Raw genomic sequence first — 19,734 nt, forward strand, 5'->3', positions numbered from 1 at the left:
AAAGTTTTTACATTTAACAGGAAAAGTGACTGTTATGCATGCTTTGGTCATTTCCAATTGGACTAGGGTAACTCTAGATAAAGATACACCTTAAACCCATTTGGAAGGTGCAGAATGCAGCAGCCTCCTAACCAAGCAGTATTTCCCATTATTACTTGATTTGCCCTGGATTTCAAGATGTTGATTCTAAAAAGCCTTAAATAGCTATGGGTCTTGACTACCTTAGAGACTGACTCCCCCTTTGTATGATGATTACAATAGAGGCAACCAGGTGAGACACTTGAGACGCCTTGTTTAAACAGGAGAGTTAGCGTTCACAGTGACAGGGTCTTCAACCTTTTGAAAGACCACCCAACCTCATCTATCAAGCCCAGATATGGGGGACCTTCTGCAAACGGAATTTATGGGAAGGTTTTGGGTTCTGGAGTGGAGCTGAATGTGGAGCATTTTGCTTTCATAATGGCAGGTTTTTAATGGCCTTCTGGATCCAGCCCCTGGAAAGTCTGTACAGCACCCAAAAGATTGAATGTATATTTATAGGGCGCTAGAAATACAGAGTCTGTTCTGTAAGTGGACTTTTCTGTTTTTCTAAGTAGTAAAAATCACCAGTTCAGGCTATCTAAAATGATCCAAACAATCATTCAATAACTGCCATACATTTATTTTACTGTGCTCCTAGCCTTCTTTTTAAAAAACAACTTTTAGAAAAAATGAGGCTGCATCTTAGTAAGATCTTCAGCGCTTCTTGTCATCTCCATCAACCACTCCAGGAGCCATGCCTGTTATGGAAAATGCAAAACATGCTCTTATAAAATTATTTTTGTCTCAAACAGTGAACATAAAATACTAGTATACCACCTGGTCTTTCCACTCGAGTAGGACATTCCAATTTAAGACTAATGCTAAGGTTAGTCCATTTGAAACACTTCTCCCTTTCATAATATAAGACACATTTCTCCAATAAAATTCTTCAACTGCTAAACACAGCCCTGGAAAGAGGCTAGTGCAATAGCAGTCCCAAAACAATTCAAGCTGCCTGATGGTTTCCCTTTGTAAACAGCTCACTGTGCATTTAAACCATGAAATAACTGTGTGGCAGGTCTGTCATAATTCTAGGTAATAAACATTATCTCAAAAGAAATACAACATTAAGGGATACAAATCCATTCTTCAAGAGTGAGTTCTCAAGCATAATTAGAAACCAAATAATTATTGACCTAATGTAGCTACAAACACTGTCTGATTTTATAAGTTATTTCTCTGTAGGGGTCAAATCTGCTACCATAATGTATAGGCTATAGCTACACCAAGAAAAGTTGTATTAAGCCAGCTGGACCATGACATCTTTGCAAATTTAGGTAAAGACTAGAATTTATCTTAAATTTATTTTGCTACTTTGGGATATTAAGCAGCTCTCATTAATCAAACTAGAAGCTCTCAAACAAGTCTGGGTGGAACTGTATTGAAGTGCAGCATAGGCAGAGACATCAGAAAAAAGGGACAAGACCTAGACATGTCCTCATTTACCAATGAAGAATCCTTGTGTTTCAAAGGCATTTAGTGGTGATGCAAGTTCCTGGTGGTGCTTCTTTTGTACATTTCTCCTACAATGATTTGTAATGTTTTTTTTTTCTTAGGCAAGACTCGGAGGACCTGTCTGCTGCCCACAAAGTCAGCCAGCGAGCACTGCTTTAACAGAAACCAACTGCCAAGTTATCCAACTCTGCCTTTGACTAAATCGGCAGAAGCTCTCCAGCAAGGAAAGAAGGAAATCCGGTTGAGCTGCATGCATCATGCTCCCAAGAGCTGCATCAAGCCTTCAAGCATCACAGGTTTGAAGAAGAACCGCAGAAGTTTACCAGCAGCTGTCTGCCGGAGCTGCGAGACTCTGGATGGCACCCAGAATATGGCCAAGTGGCCAAGATCTCATTCACTGGATGACCTCCAAGGAGAATCCAGCACTGACCTACCGAACATTAGCAAGAAAGTAGATTCTTTCCCTCAAGATGCACTGGATGTATCAAAAAAGACAACTGGCTCTGTCCTGAAGCCTAAGGCTCCTGGGGCTGGCATGAGGGCAGAAGACAATCTGCCTAAGCAAAGTAAAGGAACTGCTGATTCTCAGAAGGGAAAAGCTAGGAAATTGGACTGCTCAGTAACAGAGACTTCATGTGGGACTCCTACTCAGTACCAGCTTAAATGCTGGGAGGCTCAGCCTACTTTAGTTACCCACAACATAACAAGGACATCTCTGGAACATCATCATAAAAGCAGTCATGACCTTGAAAGGGCTGATAACTCTCCAGTCCTCAAGGAAGGTCTGAAAGCTGAGCAAAAGGGCATGAGCGAGGCAAGAATTCAGTCAAAAAATCCTTCCCAGCCACCACCGGTCCCTGCCAAAAAAAGCCGAGAACGCCTTTCTAATGGACTATATCATCCCCCTCTGACCCTAAGTGGAGCCCTTTCAAGTCCAGATGCACCATGTTTGCCAGTAAAAAGGGCCAGTCCATCCAGCCCCATTGATTGCCGGGAAGTACCTGCCTGTAGGCCCTCTTCTGAGCAGCCCAGTACCCCACCAACCACACTGCCCCCTTGGCTAGCTGAGCTTTCTGAGACTGCTAGCATTCAGCAACATGTGGTAAAGCTAGGCCCTGCTTTAGCCAGGAAAGTCTCTTGTACTAGAGGACTGAATCTGGAAATGTTGATAGAAAACAAGTTGCAGACTGAAGAGATTGATCTCACAGAGGAACCATATTCAGACAAGGTGAGAAGAGGCTATTGTCTCAACATTTTAACTCTGGTCTTTATAACCGCTCGCTTTTCATTGCATCTGGTGCATTATTTGTCAGCAAGTGAGCTAGTTCGTCCTCTATAAACCATTGGAAAAGCTGGAAATATCTTTCAGGCACCCTGTTGTTAGTCTCTCAGTCTGTTCTGTTGATATCAGGCCTCACACCCAAAGGCAGTCTTTCAATACCATTAAAGTAAATAGCTGTTTGGGGCCTTGCTCCTTTGAACTCTACATTTCCTGCAAGCTCTGCTGCTCCAGCATGGGCTTGTCTCCTCCAACTCGCGGGTTTGAGAGAGGACAGAACTACATACCTCCCTACTCTTCAGCAAGAGGGCTGAACGAGGAGGCAACTCCTGGAAGGTGGAATCTGAGCATGAGTTTGGGATCCAGGCTGACCCTGATTACTCCATACCCATCCCTTTGAAAGACAGCACAGTTCTGCCCATTAATTCAGTCTGTCCTTTCTAACACCAGTGATGCTTCTCAGAACTAAGGTTGGTTCAGAGACCCTCGCTGGAATTTCTAGAGGGGCTCAGCACCCAATGTGCTGAGCTATTGAAAATGGAGCCATAAAAGTCACAGTGGGAGCTGCTGGGTGCTGAGCACTTTGGGAAAATCTGACCTGTAAATAGGTGCCTAAATGGGAACTGAGCTCCTTTGAAAATCAGGACCACATTTCACTTTGAGGAGGGGGTGGAGCCAGCTTAATCACAGAGTGTTGCAGACTTACCATTAATTGCATAACCAGCAACAGGCATTAGACATTAGTCAGCTTGCTTTGATGTCCACTTTTTTCTGTCCAAAAACCTTACAAGTACCCTCGAAGGGAACAAAAGAGTTTGGGAGAAATACATGGATATACACACACTTCAAATGAGTGCTGATTTGGAGGGGGGAAAGTGGAAGGGGAAACTGATCAGTTGAGGTTCATTGTCCATGCTGGATGAAGTGCAAAAAGGATAAAAAGAGAATAAATGGTGAAAGTCAATCCGATTAAATGCTTTGCATGTTAATGATGTAAGGCAATTGATGTGCCACTCTAAGTGCGTCGAACTGCAGCAGTTGCAGGGAGAAGACCCCAATCTTGCAATGGTGCTTTGATGCTCTGTTGATATGTGACAGCACTTTGTCATTGTAGTGCAGCAGCTGCATGAATTGATGCAATGAAAGGGTATGATGAAAAGACAGTTTCATCTCCCATTCCTTCCATATGTTCCTGGCTGCTGGGAGGGAAGATGTGTATCTCACTCCACTCTTGCCTAGTGCGGGGCTGAAAATGGAGCAGTTTGTCCTACACAGGCCATGTTTGCACTCTGCCTTACTGTGTGTCAGGAAGGGAAGAGAGTTGATGAGACATGTGAGTCCTACCAGAGATACGGATAACATCTCGAGGACTAAACTCATTGGGGTTGGGACTATCTTTTTGTTATGTTTGTATCACACCTAATACAATGGGGTCCTGGTCCGGGATTGCAGCTCCAAGGTGATACCTTAATGCAAATAATATTAATATTGAACAGCCACATCTAGCTTAGTGTAAACTAAATTCCACACACAGGACCATATCCTCAGGTATGCCTGACCTTGTACCCAATGCACTCTGGGGGAGGGACATAGATGCCTTCTCTCCATCTCTCCTTCCACCCGCTATTCTCAGAGCTGCCCTAATTTGCACTGGATATTAAAGGTAATTTACAAAAATATTATTGGTTTCAGAGTAACAGCTGTGTTAGTCTGTATTCGCAAAAAGAAAAGGAGTACTTGTGGCACCTTAGAGACTAACCAATTTATTGTTTAAATGATTCAGTGATAAATCTTAAAGCCCATATGACGTTACTACTTCTCTGGAGTAGTGGCTAGGCATGATGTGGGATCTCTTATTGACTGGAATATCAGTTCGCACACTGGAGGGAAGTGCATATGAATCTGTTTATGTGAAGAATAGAAATCCAATTGTAAAGAGGTCAAAAAACCACCAAGGGTTTTGTGAGGGTATAAAATACATTCTTCATAAGGGCAAAAGCCAACTTCTAATGGAGGTTAGGAAGAAATGTTCCTTGGCATAGGGTACCCCAGAATTGCCTATTTGACTCACTGTTGGAAGCAGGATACTGGACTAGATGAACCACTGGTCTCACAATTCCTATGTTCCTAATGGAACACTAACTCTGATCATTATCTCCAGAGGACCCCTAAATCTGTCAGACATCTCCCAAATTGTACAAGTCAAGAACCAGGAAATCCACAGTGATCAGATCAATTTTCTCCAGCCCTGATGACAAAGTCATTTTCTGACTAAGCCAAAGAATAGCAAAATATCTTGTAAAATTTCTGAATGGCAAAATGTGTGCTGCCCTACAACTTGTCAGAGGCAGATTTCACTGGTGGAACCATTTGATGGCAGAGAGAGACTTTGGATAAAAAGCTGGCCCTGTTTGAAGTCCATGGGATTTTTGCTCTTAACTTCAGTAGAGCCAGAATTTCACCCTTTGAGGATGCGTAATGGTAAAGGCTTTATGGACCAGTGTCCCAAACGCCCCACTGTAGATAATGTTAACGCTAAATGAAACTCCATTCTTTGTGACTCTCAGATAAATCTAAAGCTCCCCTTATCATTTTTGTGTTTGATGTTTGTATAGAAACCTTTTATTGACTTGTATTGCTTCTGGTTTTCTTTCTTTCCCTTTTCCTTCCTCCTGCATGGCTGGATGGCAATTTGCAGCATGGTCGCTGTGGGATTCCTGAAGCTTTGGTGCAGAGATACTCTGAAGACCTAGAGCAGCCTGAAAAGGATGTTGCTACGAACATGGACCAAATCCGGGTGAAGCAGTTGAGGAAGCAGCACCGCATGGCAGTGAGTGTCTCTGTGTACCACGTTCTTTGCTTAGAAATGCATAGTTAATTGAATGATGGTGAAGGGTACGGGATTCATAGCCAGGGAGACTGAAATCCTGCCTCTGTTCGCAGAGATACAGCACAGGTAGCAGCAGAGCATGCCACCCCCTCATCCTTCACTCCTCTGTGCTGGAGGGGAACCACTTCCAGTATTGAGCAGATTTGAGTCGCCCTGCCCATTCAGTCCTTGGCATCTCTGAGGAGAGCAGCAAACATAATTAAAGGTTTAGGAAACCTGACGTAAGAGGAGAGGTTTAAAAAGAAACGGGGCATGGTTAGTGTTGAGAAAAGAAGACTGAGTGGGGGGATCTGATAAGTCTTCAAATATGTTAAGGGCTGTTATAAAAAGGAAGGGGATCCATGTTCCCCATACCTGCTGAAGGCAGGACAAGAAGTAAGGGGTTTAATCTGCAGCAAGGCAGATTTAGTTAGAAAGGAAAACCTTTTTAACGATAGGCGTAGTTAAGCTCTGGAACAGGCTTCCAAGGGAGGTTCTGGAATCCCTGTCACTGGAGGTTCTTAAGAACAGATTAAACAAATGTGTCAGAAATGGTCTAGATACACTTGGTCCTGCTTCAGATTGAGGGGACAGACTCGATAACTTCTCGAGGTCTCTTCCAGCCCTATAGTTCTATGACCAACTAACAGCATATTGGGAACCAGTTAAAAAGAGTAGAATGGGTGCTGAGCAAATGACTTCCTCATTGCCTAACACACACAGGAGAAATAGCTATCAAGGTTTGAAACATCCCTTTTCTAAAACTATCAAATTCTTACTGCCTGGGAGGTGCAGAGGAAGACTGAAAGGAAACTGAGCAGTCAAAAGGTTACATTTTGCTTTCTCTTTCTCTATCCAGATTCCGAGTGGAGGGCTCACTGAAATCTGCCGAAAACCTGTATCCCCTGGACAGATCACGTCGATAACTGCCTGGCTGGTTTCCATTGGCCTGCCTATGTATTCTAGCTCGCTCACGGAAGCAGGATTCAACACGCTGAGCAAAGTGCCTTCTCTGTCACAAACTTGCCTTCGAGAAGCTGGCATCACAGAGGAGAAGCACATAAGCAAGCTCTTGGCAGCAGCAAGACTCGTCAAACCCCTCGATCCAGAGGCGATTTAACATGCTCTGGAACGTGGCACTGCCCGAGACCCCGCTGCTTCTTACTGCACCAGTGTTGCCCTAATTTCTCCACACGGCAAACGGGATCAAGCAAGTGGATCCCAGGGATAGGCAAATAAACGCCTCAGAGGATCTTCCTTTTTTCTGTGGTTAGCAACTAAAGGAGAAAAGAAGCAACCACCAGGTAACAGAGACGTGGTACTTCCTTAGTCCTCAACAACAATTTTTAGTTTTTAGTTCTGAAAGTGCATGGGGTTAGCCAGTGGTTAGACAGCACCCCATGTGACCATTAAGCTAAAGGGGCCCTTGCACACTTTCCACAAGATTGTGACAGCTACACCCGCTGTCAGCCCTGTTTCTGTTGCAAGGTCTCTATGAACAGAAGGCCCTCTGTAATACTGGGTCCCAGTTACCTAGAGTCAGCCCTGAAAGCCACATACCAGCCAAGGTGCAACTCACCGGCAAAAGCTGTTTAGCAAATCTTCTTGGGTTTTTTGTTTGCTTGTTTTGTTTGTTTTAGCAATCGAGTGCTGAATACATACCCTTTTTTGTCGTCCTCTCTGTTGCTTGGTATAGTTGCTGTAGACCATAGAGCCTTTAGCTAGGCCAGAATAATGGACTGGAATTAGTTTACAATATTGACTATTTCTGTTGTTCCAGTACAACTAACCTAACAGAGTCCAAAACTCCTTTTGTGTATAGAACTGAAGTCATTTTTGTAACTGCTTTCTAGCAACCAGCTTTTTTTATTTGCCTTAAAATCAGCTTGTCAGCAGTTATCTAGTGTTCACTTATCTGTATCCAACCTTGCTTCATCCTGTCGTCGTTCCATGGCACTTAGGGTGATTTTCAGTTAAAGTAACTTCTATAAATTGTCCTGTAACATCTTCTGTTTGTAGAGGCGCTTTTGCAAATGCAGCGTTTCCATTGTCAGGCGAACTGTTCACCATGGTCTGCATTTGCTGCTGTTATTAAAAAGTTCAAAGTTATCTTGCCTTGTATATATGTAACTGCTTTTCATTTTAATCACATTTTTATGTACTGGGTTATACTGTCAATCATTATACTGCAGCTTTGACTTGGTATCCTGACCATATCAATTCAAAACATTAGTTTCTTCAAATGAAAGATTGCCCTGGGGAAATAGTTTGCTTCTTCGGTGCATTTTGTGTCCCATAGAAAGTATCAGTGCAGTAATTTCGCTGCCTGGGGGGGAATCTCAGAGTCTTATGAATTATGCTGTAATTTTACAAACTTGATGTCCTCCAGTATCAAGTGTTTGAAATTTCTTCTCTTCAGAAGAAAGTGTCGTTCTGGAATGCTGGACAAACCATTTTTTGTCCATAAAATAATGATCCTGTTTTCTGTCTAACCCACTGTAAAATCTCCCATTCACAGCTGTGGATACTAACAGATTTTATTTTTATACATGGGCACTCATTTTATATACCAAATACAGATCACCATGAATAGTATTAACTAGATTCTTCTTTGGTGTCTATATCCTATGTACTTTTCTTTAACTTACAGTAGTGGAAACTCTTCATCGTAGACAGAGTAGGCTTTCCTTTGGCAGGCTAATTAAAAGATGTAGTCTAGTGATCTGAGCACAGGCCTAGAAATCTGTTTCTATTACCAGCTCTGTCACGAGCTTCCTAGGTGAATTTGGGCAAGTCCCTTCCCCTCTCTGAGGCTCAATTATTCACTCATAAAATGAGGATAATGGTGCTTACTCTTCCTGATAAAGTGCATTCAGATTGATGAATGAAGTGTTAAAAGTGCTCTATTATTATTGCCTACCCTAAATCAGGTACGCAGTAAATTTCACCTAAGGCGATAATCTGGCTCTGAGTGTAACGTTAGGCATCAGTTTTATTTACCTATTTTCAGTTGCCACCAGCCTCTGTTATTTTTATCAACTCTGCCCTAAATTCTGCCATCAGAATTAAAGACACCAATGTGTACAGCATAACTAATTCACTTCCTCATCTCATCTGAAATTGTTCTGGATCCAGAGCTCCTCTGCATTTTGTCTAAAAGTTATTAGTGCTTTTCTCTGGAGAGCTAGTAAGCTCTAGTGTGACAGCATCAGGGAATGTGTGACATAACTGAATGTTTTGCACAGGTGGATAGACTCTTACAAAAGAACAACATGCTTATAGTATGGGCTTTGGTTGTTATAGCAATGATTTGTCTGTCATCCCTCTCTAAGGCTTAAAGGGAAGTCTATAGAAAGCACTAGCTGGAAGGAGTGCTGAGACATCCACTGATAGCTAGGGTCACCAGTGATTAAAAGTAAGCAGACTGCAGAATACCAATTAGCAGTTAAGAGGGGTAAAGAACTGCTTACTATGCACAGTTTGAGTATGAAGCATCATCTGATACAAAAGGAAAACAACTTCTGCTCATCACGGGAAAAGGAAGTCATATGATTTAAAAAATCCCTCACCTTCATTTTTTTCCCCAACCTGATTAATAACAGGAGAGTCCCAGCAGAGAAGGAAACAATCTGGATTTCTGAAGCTCTCCATGTCCCAAACACTCATTGTAATTCCTATGACTTTTGAATGATTTCATTGCATGGAGAAATCAAATGACACCTATCAGAACTTTGCCATGAGGAGGCCGTTCTGACTTGAATTCCTTGAGATTTTTGTTGTTAATATTGCTCTTTGATCTGGTTTTTAAATTCTGCCGTTCAGTCGTCTTTTGTGTTATATTTTTAGCATATATTTTTGATTTTAGAAAAGCCTTACACTGCTCAGTGGGTGAGCTTCTCCTGCTGGTTTCAGTGCAGTTCAGTGGACAGGTGGGGGATTGCCTGGTGTAACAACAATACCCTGTTCCTTACAATTTCCTTTTGAAGTGCAACATTCTAAGCAAAAGTTAGCTCGTTGGCTATTGGGAAGCACAAAAGAAGCCTGCTGATGAAATGCTAATCCGCTCTGCTCAGACAAGTACTGCTCTGTGTCCACTGTGTGCAATTCTAACTTGAAAAGCTATTTGGAAAGGGAAGAAGCATTCCCAAAATATTAGCAATCAACATCACAATTGTAAATTCCTCTTAATGCCCATGTATTACCATCTGAGTAGCTAGGATATACTCAGTGTCCCTGGCCCTGTGCTCTTGTATGAGACTGGGTTTGGATGCAAACTGGGAGCATGGGAATGTGATCAAAGGCATTAAGTATTATATTATTCAGCCAGGTCATTCTCCCTAAGAGCAGCAATAGAGGTCAATTCACCAAGTCATGGCTGTACAGTTGTACTGTATTATTTTTAGAATAAATAATACTTTTGGTCCAAGATACGGTCATCCTTAATTGACACCTTCTGGGGAAACAAAACTGTCAAGCAAGTTATGTAACAACTAACAATGTTGCACTTTCTGTATATGAAATCAGTATTTAAATAACTTATTTTTCTCCATTTGCTGTTCTTAAATGATGTAAGTAGCTGTAATATACCAGTACCCAATGTGTCCTTACAGTTTGCTTCAACCCGAGAAAGCTGTGTATTGTAAAGAAAACAACAATATGAACGTGTAAAGATTATTGTGCTCTTTCATTTAGCCAAAAAAAAAAAAAAAGTTGACAAAGGGGTTTTCCTGTGTATCAAACCTTGTCTGTAATTATATGTCATACTGTTCATAGACAAAAAGTAAATAAATTTCCTCAGTCTTACATGTCTCCTTTTTTTGAGCTATAATATCATGAAAGGGAATGGAATGGAGAGCCTGATTGATTGACTTCAGTTGAAAGAAGCGGCATTCAGTGTTCTCACTGCTGAATTTTTCCTTTTGTAGGTTATATTGTGGTGCTACAGGCAAAATTTTCAAACTTGGGTGCCTAGAGTCAGACATATTTTTTTAAAAACCCCAAAGCAGCCAGTTTTCACTGGTGCCGCATCAATTTCGCTAGGTGTTGTGGGTGTTCAGTGCATTTTAAAACGAAGCCACTTTTTTTAGGTTCTGCGTGGGCAGACTTTTTTCCAGCGTTGGGTGGCCCTTTAAGGGAGTTGAGCTTAGCCCCCATCTGCGACTAATTAGCTGTCTCCCAAGTGATGGGTCTGGTTACTTTTATTGGTATTCACACAACCATTACAGCACGAAGGCAGGGATAACATATTCAAGGCTCCATACAAACTAGACAGGAGAGAAAGGAACCCCAGCCCCAGCTTACAAAGATCCTGAAATGCAAAGACAACTGTGACAGATAACGCAGAATCCCCACAACCGTTGCCAATGCTATGCATGCCTGAATCACTTTGTCACAAGATGGGCTGGCCCTTTAACAGAAGAGGACTTAGACCAGGGGTGGGCAAACTTTTTGGTCCAAGGGCCACATCTGGGTGGGGAAATTGCATGCAGGGCCATGAATGTAGGGCTGGGGCAGGGAGTTGGGGTGTGGGAGGGAGTGTGGGGTGTAGGGTGTACGAGGGGGCTCAGGGCAGGGGGTTGGGGTGTGGCAGGGAGGAGTTCGAGGTGCAGCGTCTGGGGCGGCAGCGGCATGCAGCAGGGCCAAGACAGGCTCCATGCCTGCTCTGGCCCCACACCACTCCCAGAAGCGGCTGGCACTATGTCCCTGCGGCCCCTGGGGGGTTGGGCAGAGGGCTCCGCACTCTGCGGTCGCCTGTGAGTACCTCCCCGAAAGCTCCTATTGGCCATGGTTCCCCATTCCCGGCCAATGGGACCTGTGGGGGTTGGTGCTTGCAGGGGAGGGCAGCGCATGGAGCCCTCTGCTCACCCTGCCCAGGCGCTGCAGGGATGTGGTGCCGGCTGCTTCTGGGAGCGGTGCGGGGCCACGGGGGTGGCAATCCCACGGGCCAGATCCAAAGCTCTGATGGACCGGATCCGGCCCACGGGCCGTAGTTTGCCCACCCCTGACTTAGACCCACCTGTGGCTAATCAGCTGCCTTCCAGGCACTGGGTCTGAGGCTGGGACTCAAGTGACAGTCTGCAGGCCACCTGAGCCTTAGATAAAAGGCAAAGAAGCAGCTCACTAGACAGTGATATTTGCAGGGAGCAGGTAGGTGCCTCCAGGTCTGGGGAGAGGGTTGTCTGATCAGTTGGATTTATGCTGAATTGTTTTGATTTGGGGAAATACAGCCTCAGGCTGTCATGGAGCTTGAATGTCAGCAAAGGGCATGGGCATGTTGCAGAGTGAGCTGTGACAAGAGGGGAACAGGAAGCAAGACAAAAGCAGAGTTGACAGGTGCTGACCCAGGATACTAGAAAGCAGGTTGTATTTAGCAAGGGGGAGAAGAATCGGGAGAAATGGGGAAGGGAGACATTTCAGAAAAGTTTGGTTCTGAGGACAATGCTTCAGGCTGGTTCAAACAAATCCTCTGGTTCCTCTATCAAATGCAATCTGGTTAATCTGAAGCAAAGTGTAAACCATTTTGGAATCAGAAATTTGATTTCTATCAGATTAAGTAAGATGTACCTCATTAAAAAGTCAGTTCTACATATAGTAGCAACAAGGCTGAATAGCACTGTTATTCGGGGATGCTATTCAAGCATTTTACTGCCGCCTGGCCCTTCAGCTACATTATTTCCAGTCCAAACTATGGATCATGCTTAATTACTAGATAGTACATGGACTTCACAATGGGTATGCAATTAGCATGCATCTGTCCCCGTGGTATTCTATTCTCTATCATGCGCATAGCCCCCAAAGTGTATTAGTAGCTTCATACAACAAATGAAAGCATGGGGTCTAATCCAAGATATACACTGCATTGTGTCTACGGTCCCTTCCCTGAGGAGCACTCAATGTGTTAAGATTAATGGTCACTTATATCTCTTGGATCCAATAATGAACAAAACATCCAGGGTAGATCATGGTTTCAGGGCGTCTTCACTGGCCAGCATTTTTTTTTTTCAATCAGGAGGGGAAGTAAGGCAGAATCATGGCTTGGATTTGACCCTGACAGTTGATTTGTAATTCCCGCTTAAGCAAAGCTCCTCATCACAAACTATTTAGCCCGACACAACTATTTAGCTACTATTTATCATGTAGCACGTAAACATCAGTAGTGTAGAAGTAAATTGCCAAACATGATCCTTTTAGTTTTCTTCCTGTTAGTTTGTTCCAATGCTGTGCAGTCTCCTGCTGTGCATGGGCACCAGAGGGCACTGCACGGCTGGCTAGAAGTAAGAGATTGACCATCCTCCCGGGATTGCAACTGGCTCCGATGCAGGCTGTTTCGAAGAGGCACTTGAGTAACAAAACAGAAATAAAAGGAGAACAGCATGCACAGCCAGAGCACTTGCCATTCCGGCAGCTGGAAGGAGTAACACCGCCCTTGCAAGACTGCTGCCGTCCCTGGTCACCTCGGGAGCAGATGAAACACAGCCTATATGTCTTGTGCTTAACTTTTTGCTAATGCTGTTGATCCAATAGTGTTCTAATAGCAACAACAATCCCACCCCACACCAAGCATCTGGCCCCGGAAGCATTGGCAGCAGAAAGAAAAAAACAACTCCTCCCAGTAGTTCCCTTATAAGGGGAACTTCACACCTGTGGGGCGGTCCACACAAGGCTGAGCCAGTGTTACGTGGTTTGCATTGATATACTATTCCATCAAAATTGCATTAGGAAACCAGTATCAGGTGCCCTTTGATTTGGGATGCCAATGCTCCACAACCATCTCTCAGCAGAGACTGGTGTCTGAGGGAGAGGTTAGCTGAGTCTCCTGGTCCATTCCCTTCTTGGCCTTTGTGCAGGGGCTGAAAGTAAGAGAGCCAATGGTGATGTGGTCCTGTTCCTAGGAACTGTAAACACCCATTTTATTCCCTCTTGGTCACTGAAAAGCCATCAGCTGATCATAGCCTCGGGTGTTGGGAAGGTCACCACCTTGTGTGTCTGCCAACACTGCTTCCCTCTCCAGCCTCAACTGTTGACATCACTAACAGTCACAGCAACTGCTGCATTACATTGCAGCCCATTTGTAAATAGGGCAAGCTGAATAGAGCATATCTACCTGCATAGGCTATCAACTCACCAAAGTGCTGGCACTACTCTACAATCCCTTTCATTGGCTACTAGCGTAGGTATTTGGTGTCTGTTTTTCCAGGCCCAAGCACAGGGGCTGCAATTGTCCAGCATGACTGACCTCAGCTATATGTTACGCTATGTTTGAACTTGTTTCCCTGCTCCGTCCGTGAAGCAGTTTTATATTGGCTAGCTAAATCCATCAGAAAATGATGTTTCTATTGTGGCAGTGAGTGGTTAGATGATTACTGGGAGAGGTTGTCTTAAAAGTAATTAATTAGTACCTTTTGGGCTCATTTAGTTCTTGGTTTAAAATTTGTGGTTTGGACATAATTCTCCATCCTCAATGGAATAGGGCTACAGAGCCTGAAGGTAGTGGCAACAGCAGCTGAGAAATGTTTTCTCCCTACAACTTGCTAATTTTAGGATCATTATGCAAGTCCATTCAGTTTGGATAAAATTCCAGGAGTGCCTTTGCTTTGTCTATGGAAGTTAGCAAAGTTTAGGTCCAGGACAATGCCTCATATCAGCCTTTTGCATAAAGATGGAGGCAGCTGGATTTTTTCCATAATCCTAGGTTATGTGATTCGCAATTGGTCCTCTCTGGATCTTAATGTTTGTTTGTATTTAGGCCACAAATTTTTGGCAGGTTAAGGCCTCATTTACTTTGACCTGTGTGGTGTTCCCAGCTCATTTATTCAACTGTTCAATTGGGACTGGCACAGCAAGGATATTTGCCTCACTTGACAGAGTTTTTCCATCTGGTAATCTACAGCACCTAAGTTCCTTCAGTAGGGTTTATTTTTACATTTGGAGTAGGGTGGTTTTTGAAGCGCCTGAGAATGGTATTAAGGACTTTAGACATTTAAATAACCCCCCATTTACTTGGCTGCTTATCAAAGTTGCCTAACCAGAGTAAATGGATGTAGTACGGCTCTCTCTCTCGAGTCATTAAACATGTCCTCTTTTCAGTGATATTTTTCATGGATGCTGGAACCAGGTTGTTACTTGGGGTTAGTTGCTGCCTTTGTGGATTCCTTGGTCCATTGCCTTGTGAGTCAACATGAGTAAGAATTCAGGAAAGCTAGGTTTGGCAGTTGCCTTTGAATAGCACCGTACAGATGTGACAGTAACTTATATCTTTTGGCATAGAAAAGAAGTTGTGGCAGTACTTCAGTGTGTTCACCACTCAAATTTCAGCAGCAGCTGGCAAAGCTGTGCTTTGGGAATACAATGAACCTTAATGGGCCTCCCTTCCATGAGGATTCATGAAAATTAGCATTAAAAGTAACATGGCCATCTATCCTGAGTCAAGGGCAGCGTGTAGCTGCTCCTCCTCAGGAGCAGCGCAGAGTACAAGCTGTGACTCTGAGAGTCACTCATTTCACACTCTGGTTCCCCCCTTACTCCAGAAAGGAAGTAATCTGTGCCAGCCGCAGGTTACTTTCTCCTCCATGCCAGCTGCCTTGCATGTTACTGGGGGAGAACCAAGGCTTCACCTCTTCCCTACCCGTCATGCCCCACTCCCCTGTGTGAGGGGCTAGGGATCGCATGGAAGCCAGTTTCCCCTGTGCTCTGTGATCCATGGTGCTAGTAGCCCATACAGGAAAGTAAAGCCTTATACAAAGATGTAGCTAATCTGCATAACTTTTATTTGTCCAATGTTACTTATATGTATTGTGGTCCCCCACATGCCCATTGCAAAATCCTTCATTCACTACTGGGGGAGATGGAGATGGCTGATAAAAGTAAGAGGCACTGGAAGGTGACACAGACTTGGGGGTAGATGGACTAATTTCTGTTTTTTCCCTAATGTTTTTCTACTTTTCTAAGCATTTTAACTGTTTCTGTTAGGATATAGATATTCAGGCCTGTCTGTAAAGGCCTATATTCTAAGAATTTAGGTGTATTCTTATTACTTGGCTAGTTAGAGGTATAAAAGAGAGAATCAAAATCACTGTCTTCCAGTGTTAGGTCCTTCTCTTACTGTGACAGTCTGAGGCCCTGTTCTTAGGCTAAGGCCTTTGGCTAAGCAACAGAGGCAGCCATAAGCTGGGAAGCGACCGGTCACATCCTCACATTCCAAACTAGTCACACTGAAAGAAGGTGCTATTGGGCTGTTAGGACTACAATCCTGTCCTGATAGTGCCTATCACCCCCAGAGAAAGGGAAGTGCCTAGAAAATGTAAAAGGAAACTTAGTTTGATAGCATGCTGTCTGGCAAGAACTCACTTATCAATAGCTGGGATGTGAAATCCTCACTTCTGTATTGTTTTGTCTTTATGGTTCCCACTTTGCTATTGTTTGTCTGTATAATCTCTGTCTGGTTCTGTGATTGTTCCTGTCTGCTGTATAATTAATTTTGCTGGGTGTAAACTAATTAAGGTGGTGGGATATAATTGGGTACATAATCATGTTACTATATAGTCTGCAGCCAATCAGGAAGTGGGTGGGTGTCTGGGTGGGAAATGGGAACAGGGAATGGGGGTTGGGAAATTGGAATCATGTTTGGCTAAAGGGGGAAATGGGAACAGGGAATGGGGGTGGGGAAATTGGAATCGTGTTTTGCTAAAGGGGGAAATGGGAACAGGGAATGGGGGTGGGGAAATTGGAATCGTGTTTTGCTAATGGCAGGAATGGGAGCAAGGACACAGGTGTAAGGCTTTGTGGTGTCAGAGCTGGGAAGGGGGACACTAAGGAAGGAAACTGGAAGTTCACCCCAATAAACATCAAATTGTTTGCACCTTTGGACTTCGGGTATTGTTGCTTTCTGTTCATGCGAGAAGGACCAGGGAAGAAAGTGGGTGAAGGAATAAGCCCCCTAACAGTTTCCATGAAGTTAAATTACTCCAAGAGGAAAGGAATTCTAAAGCAGGCGAAGTAGAGAAGTACGCGAATCAGATTCATTCTCTACTTTTGGTAAGGTGCTTTTGCTCTGGTGGAAGCATTTGACACCAAGACTTTAAGAGGAACTAGAGAAGCAGGATGAAGTGACAATGGAAATGTACAGCAGACATTAGTGAGATTCCAAGGTCACAATCATATGTGTTTACTTCATTTGCATCAGCATGGCACACGTCTTGATTGACCTGAGAAGAGCTGCCAGGTTCCAGTCAGAGGCTTGCATGAGACTGGAGGGAGATTTTGGGTTGGTTTTGTTGTTGTTTCTCTTGATTTGCTTTTCCTCCCTTTATTTTCTTGGCATCTCCTTGGTGTTCCTCATCTCTGTCCGCCCCTGCTAATGCATGGGAGCAATGATTACCTTCTGATTGCTGGGTGCCTACTCTCATTTGTGTGCCTTGTTGTGTCTGAATGACACCATTGTAGCAGGGCACCAAGCATCAATCCAGGGCACTCAAGCGTTAAACAGAAAAAAGAGCACTCCTTTGATTTCACTCAGGTTGACCGTTCTGGCCATGGTAGAAGCATATCAGGAAGAGGACCTGACCAACAGCACTTGGAGTAGCCCGAGAAGGTAAGGATGGGGAAGGGGAGTGATCCAATCAGAGTGAAGTTGGTGGTGGTAGTGATAATGGATTTCATAAATGCAGGTGTACTTGTAGCACATAGGGCTAGCTTGCCTTTATTATATTCACTGCCCTGCCTTCACTATATTTAGCTGCTTTCATTATATCCAGCTGTAACACAAGGCCTATACCTGCATATGTGTGGTTATGTAGGCCATAACCCTTGGCATACATTAACAGTTACCTTTAGATTTTGGGAACTAAGAAGAGCTTGCTCAATGGTAGGCATTAGAATGTTCCAGTAAGTACTGCTGCAAGGCACATGGAAGTATTAACCGGAAATCTGCTTAAGCAAGGGGTGACGGATACAATCATGAGCTGAAATGGTAGTTACATGTACTAACATACTAATCTATATGTAACCCTCTGCCAGTCAGAGTTAGCAGCAAGAAGGGCTGGATTCAGTATCTAAGGGTTCCTTTTCAACAATACAACACAAAAGTGGCTCGACCCCTCCACCCTCACACAGTGATATGGAACAATTACACACCACCCTTTGGGTGCCTCTAAGAGGCAATACCTCCCCTCTCGCAAGCACGGAGTCTGAATGTAGCGAAGAAACTGAATGTAGCAAAGAAAAGGAGGGAAGTAACCCAGCATTAAACTGGGAAAATACCACAAACAAGGATCATAAATATAAACCATGAGCAAAAGTCCCACCCCCAAGTAAGCTGGGCAGTGTTCTTTTCCCTCAGGTTCTCAAGTCCAGCAACCAAAAGACCCTTTAACATGCCCGCCACTTCTCTGCATCCCACTCACAGTTGTCCTTGGTCAGTGCAGACCCAGAGTTCACCTCCTGACCTGGGGGAAGGAGAGGTAAGAAGGCACCTTACTTGCTCTGCTGCCTGGGCACTCGCTCACCACACCTCTTCACCAGTGTCCTACCAGCTGACTGGTGCTCCACTCCTCTTTGCCGGCCACCCTGCTGGCTGATCGGTGCTCCACTTCTCTCTACCAGCTGCCCCGCCAGCCGATTAGTGCACTGCTCCTGTCTTCTGATCACCCTGCCAGATGATCGCTGCGTCTCTTCGCCAGGCTCTGCTCCAATCCAATCCTCCCTGACAGCAGCCCTTCTGTGGCCGATCACCACGCCTCTCCGCCAGCCGCCTTGTCGGCTGTCCTGCCAGTCAATTGCTGATCTGCCAGGATATCTTCGGGTTCTATCATTTAATACTGTTCTCAGTAATTTCATCTGTTAGTGGGGGAGCCTCACTGCTAGTGCATACTGGGCAGTTTCTTACATCAGAGACCCTGTTCCAAAGCAGGTCTAATGGCTAGATCTAGGTATCAGTGATTTCAGCTCTGTAGCGTGTAACAAGACTCTCAAGTGAGTCATAATCAGCTCTGTTATTACACCATAAAGAGAGGAAGGATCAAATGGTGTCTTGAGCCCTTAGGCAGGACCCACATACAAATACTTGTCCCCACCCTCTCTCAACTCACTGGGCTTTGGAACTCATGTCCCCTGCCTAGCGAGTGCCATTTAGTTGAGGCTGAGTCCCTCAATCAGGGTAGGTCAAGTATAGTTCTTCTGCCCATGATTCACACAACAAGGATAACAACCCTTTATTACTCCTGCCCCAATAACAAGGAGAATGGGGATCCAACACCAGCCAAAAGTGATCATTTGGGCAAGTAATCCCAACATGCTGAGCACCTAGACAGGGTGGGTGTGCCCATGCAAACGAGATCAGCTCCTGAAGTCCTCTTCCACAGCTCATCACTAGATGTCAGGGGAGAACTCATTCATCTAGAAGGACACCTCAACATTAGTAGGATGAGGAAATACAAATAAAGAAAAAGGGGGAAACCCCTACTGAGTATGCATTAGATACAGTGGTGTCAGTGTAACATATTATAAAAGTTGTATCCCAGCCTATGGACAATAGGAGAGAAAGAGATGTAGCCCTTGGGAGGTGCCAGAATGATGGCCACTGGTGAGGAGGAGGAAGGTGATGGTGACAAGGAAGGTAATGGCTAACATTTGAGGTTGTCCTACAAGAGATGATATGAGTATATGGATGTTCAGATGTACATTCTGTATTATCTCTGTCTACCTTCCTTGGTTAGAGTTTGTGATTTTGCTAAATGTATTAATAAATTATTGTAAATGTAGAAGAGTTCTTATAGTGTGAGCAACCATGCAATTGGGGTCTCCAACTATCTAGTACTTTTAATTGTATTGGGCCTGATCTTGGGACAAGATCCTATCAACCCTCAAAGTGATAACTGGGGATTCTTAAGTAATCATTATAATTATTACATAAGCTATAGATCAGGCTACTTACTCTGCCTTCTAGGAACACTGAGGTTTCAAAGTCTAAATTGTATACCTGTGGTAGATTAGGCAGGTACAACCCCATGGGTTTGATGAAGAGGTTCTCTGAGACAGTTGTTCAGAAATGGTT

At 44.1% G+C, this 19,734-nt stretch overlaps 1 protein-coding gene across 14 annotated transcripts in view; it reads left to right on the plus strand.

Annotated features, from left to right (window-relative positions):
* SASH1 (SAM and SH3 domain containing 1) overlaps positions 1–10,487 on the plus strand; it is an 838,974-nt gene extending 828,487 nt beyond the window's left edge. For all 14 annotated transcript variants that reach the window (XM_043543094.1, XM_043543097.1, XM_043543098.1 and 11 more), the window contains 3 exons: positions 1,638–2,764; positions 5,514–5,645; positions 6,544–10,487. In XM_043543094.1, coding sequence (XP_043399029.1) covers positions 1,638–2,764; positions 5,514–5,645; positions 6,544–6,804 — 1,520 coding nt within the window. In that variant the 3' untranslated portion in view covers positions 6,805–10,487. The remainder of the gene's footprint in view (positions 1–1,637; positions 2,765–5,513; positions 5,646–6,543) is intronic.
* The last annotated feature ends 9,247 nt before the right edge of the window (positions 10,488–19,734 follow it).

The sequence above is a fragment of the Chelonia mydas genome, chromosome 3, assembly GCF_015237465.2.
Source record: "Chelonia mydas isolate rCheMyd1 chromosome 3, rCheMyd1.pri.v2, whole genome shotgun sequence".
Classification (NCBI taxonomy): Eukaryota; Metazoa; Chordata; order Testudines; family Cheloniidae; genus Chelonia; species Chelonia mydas.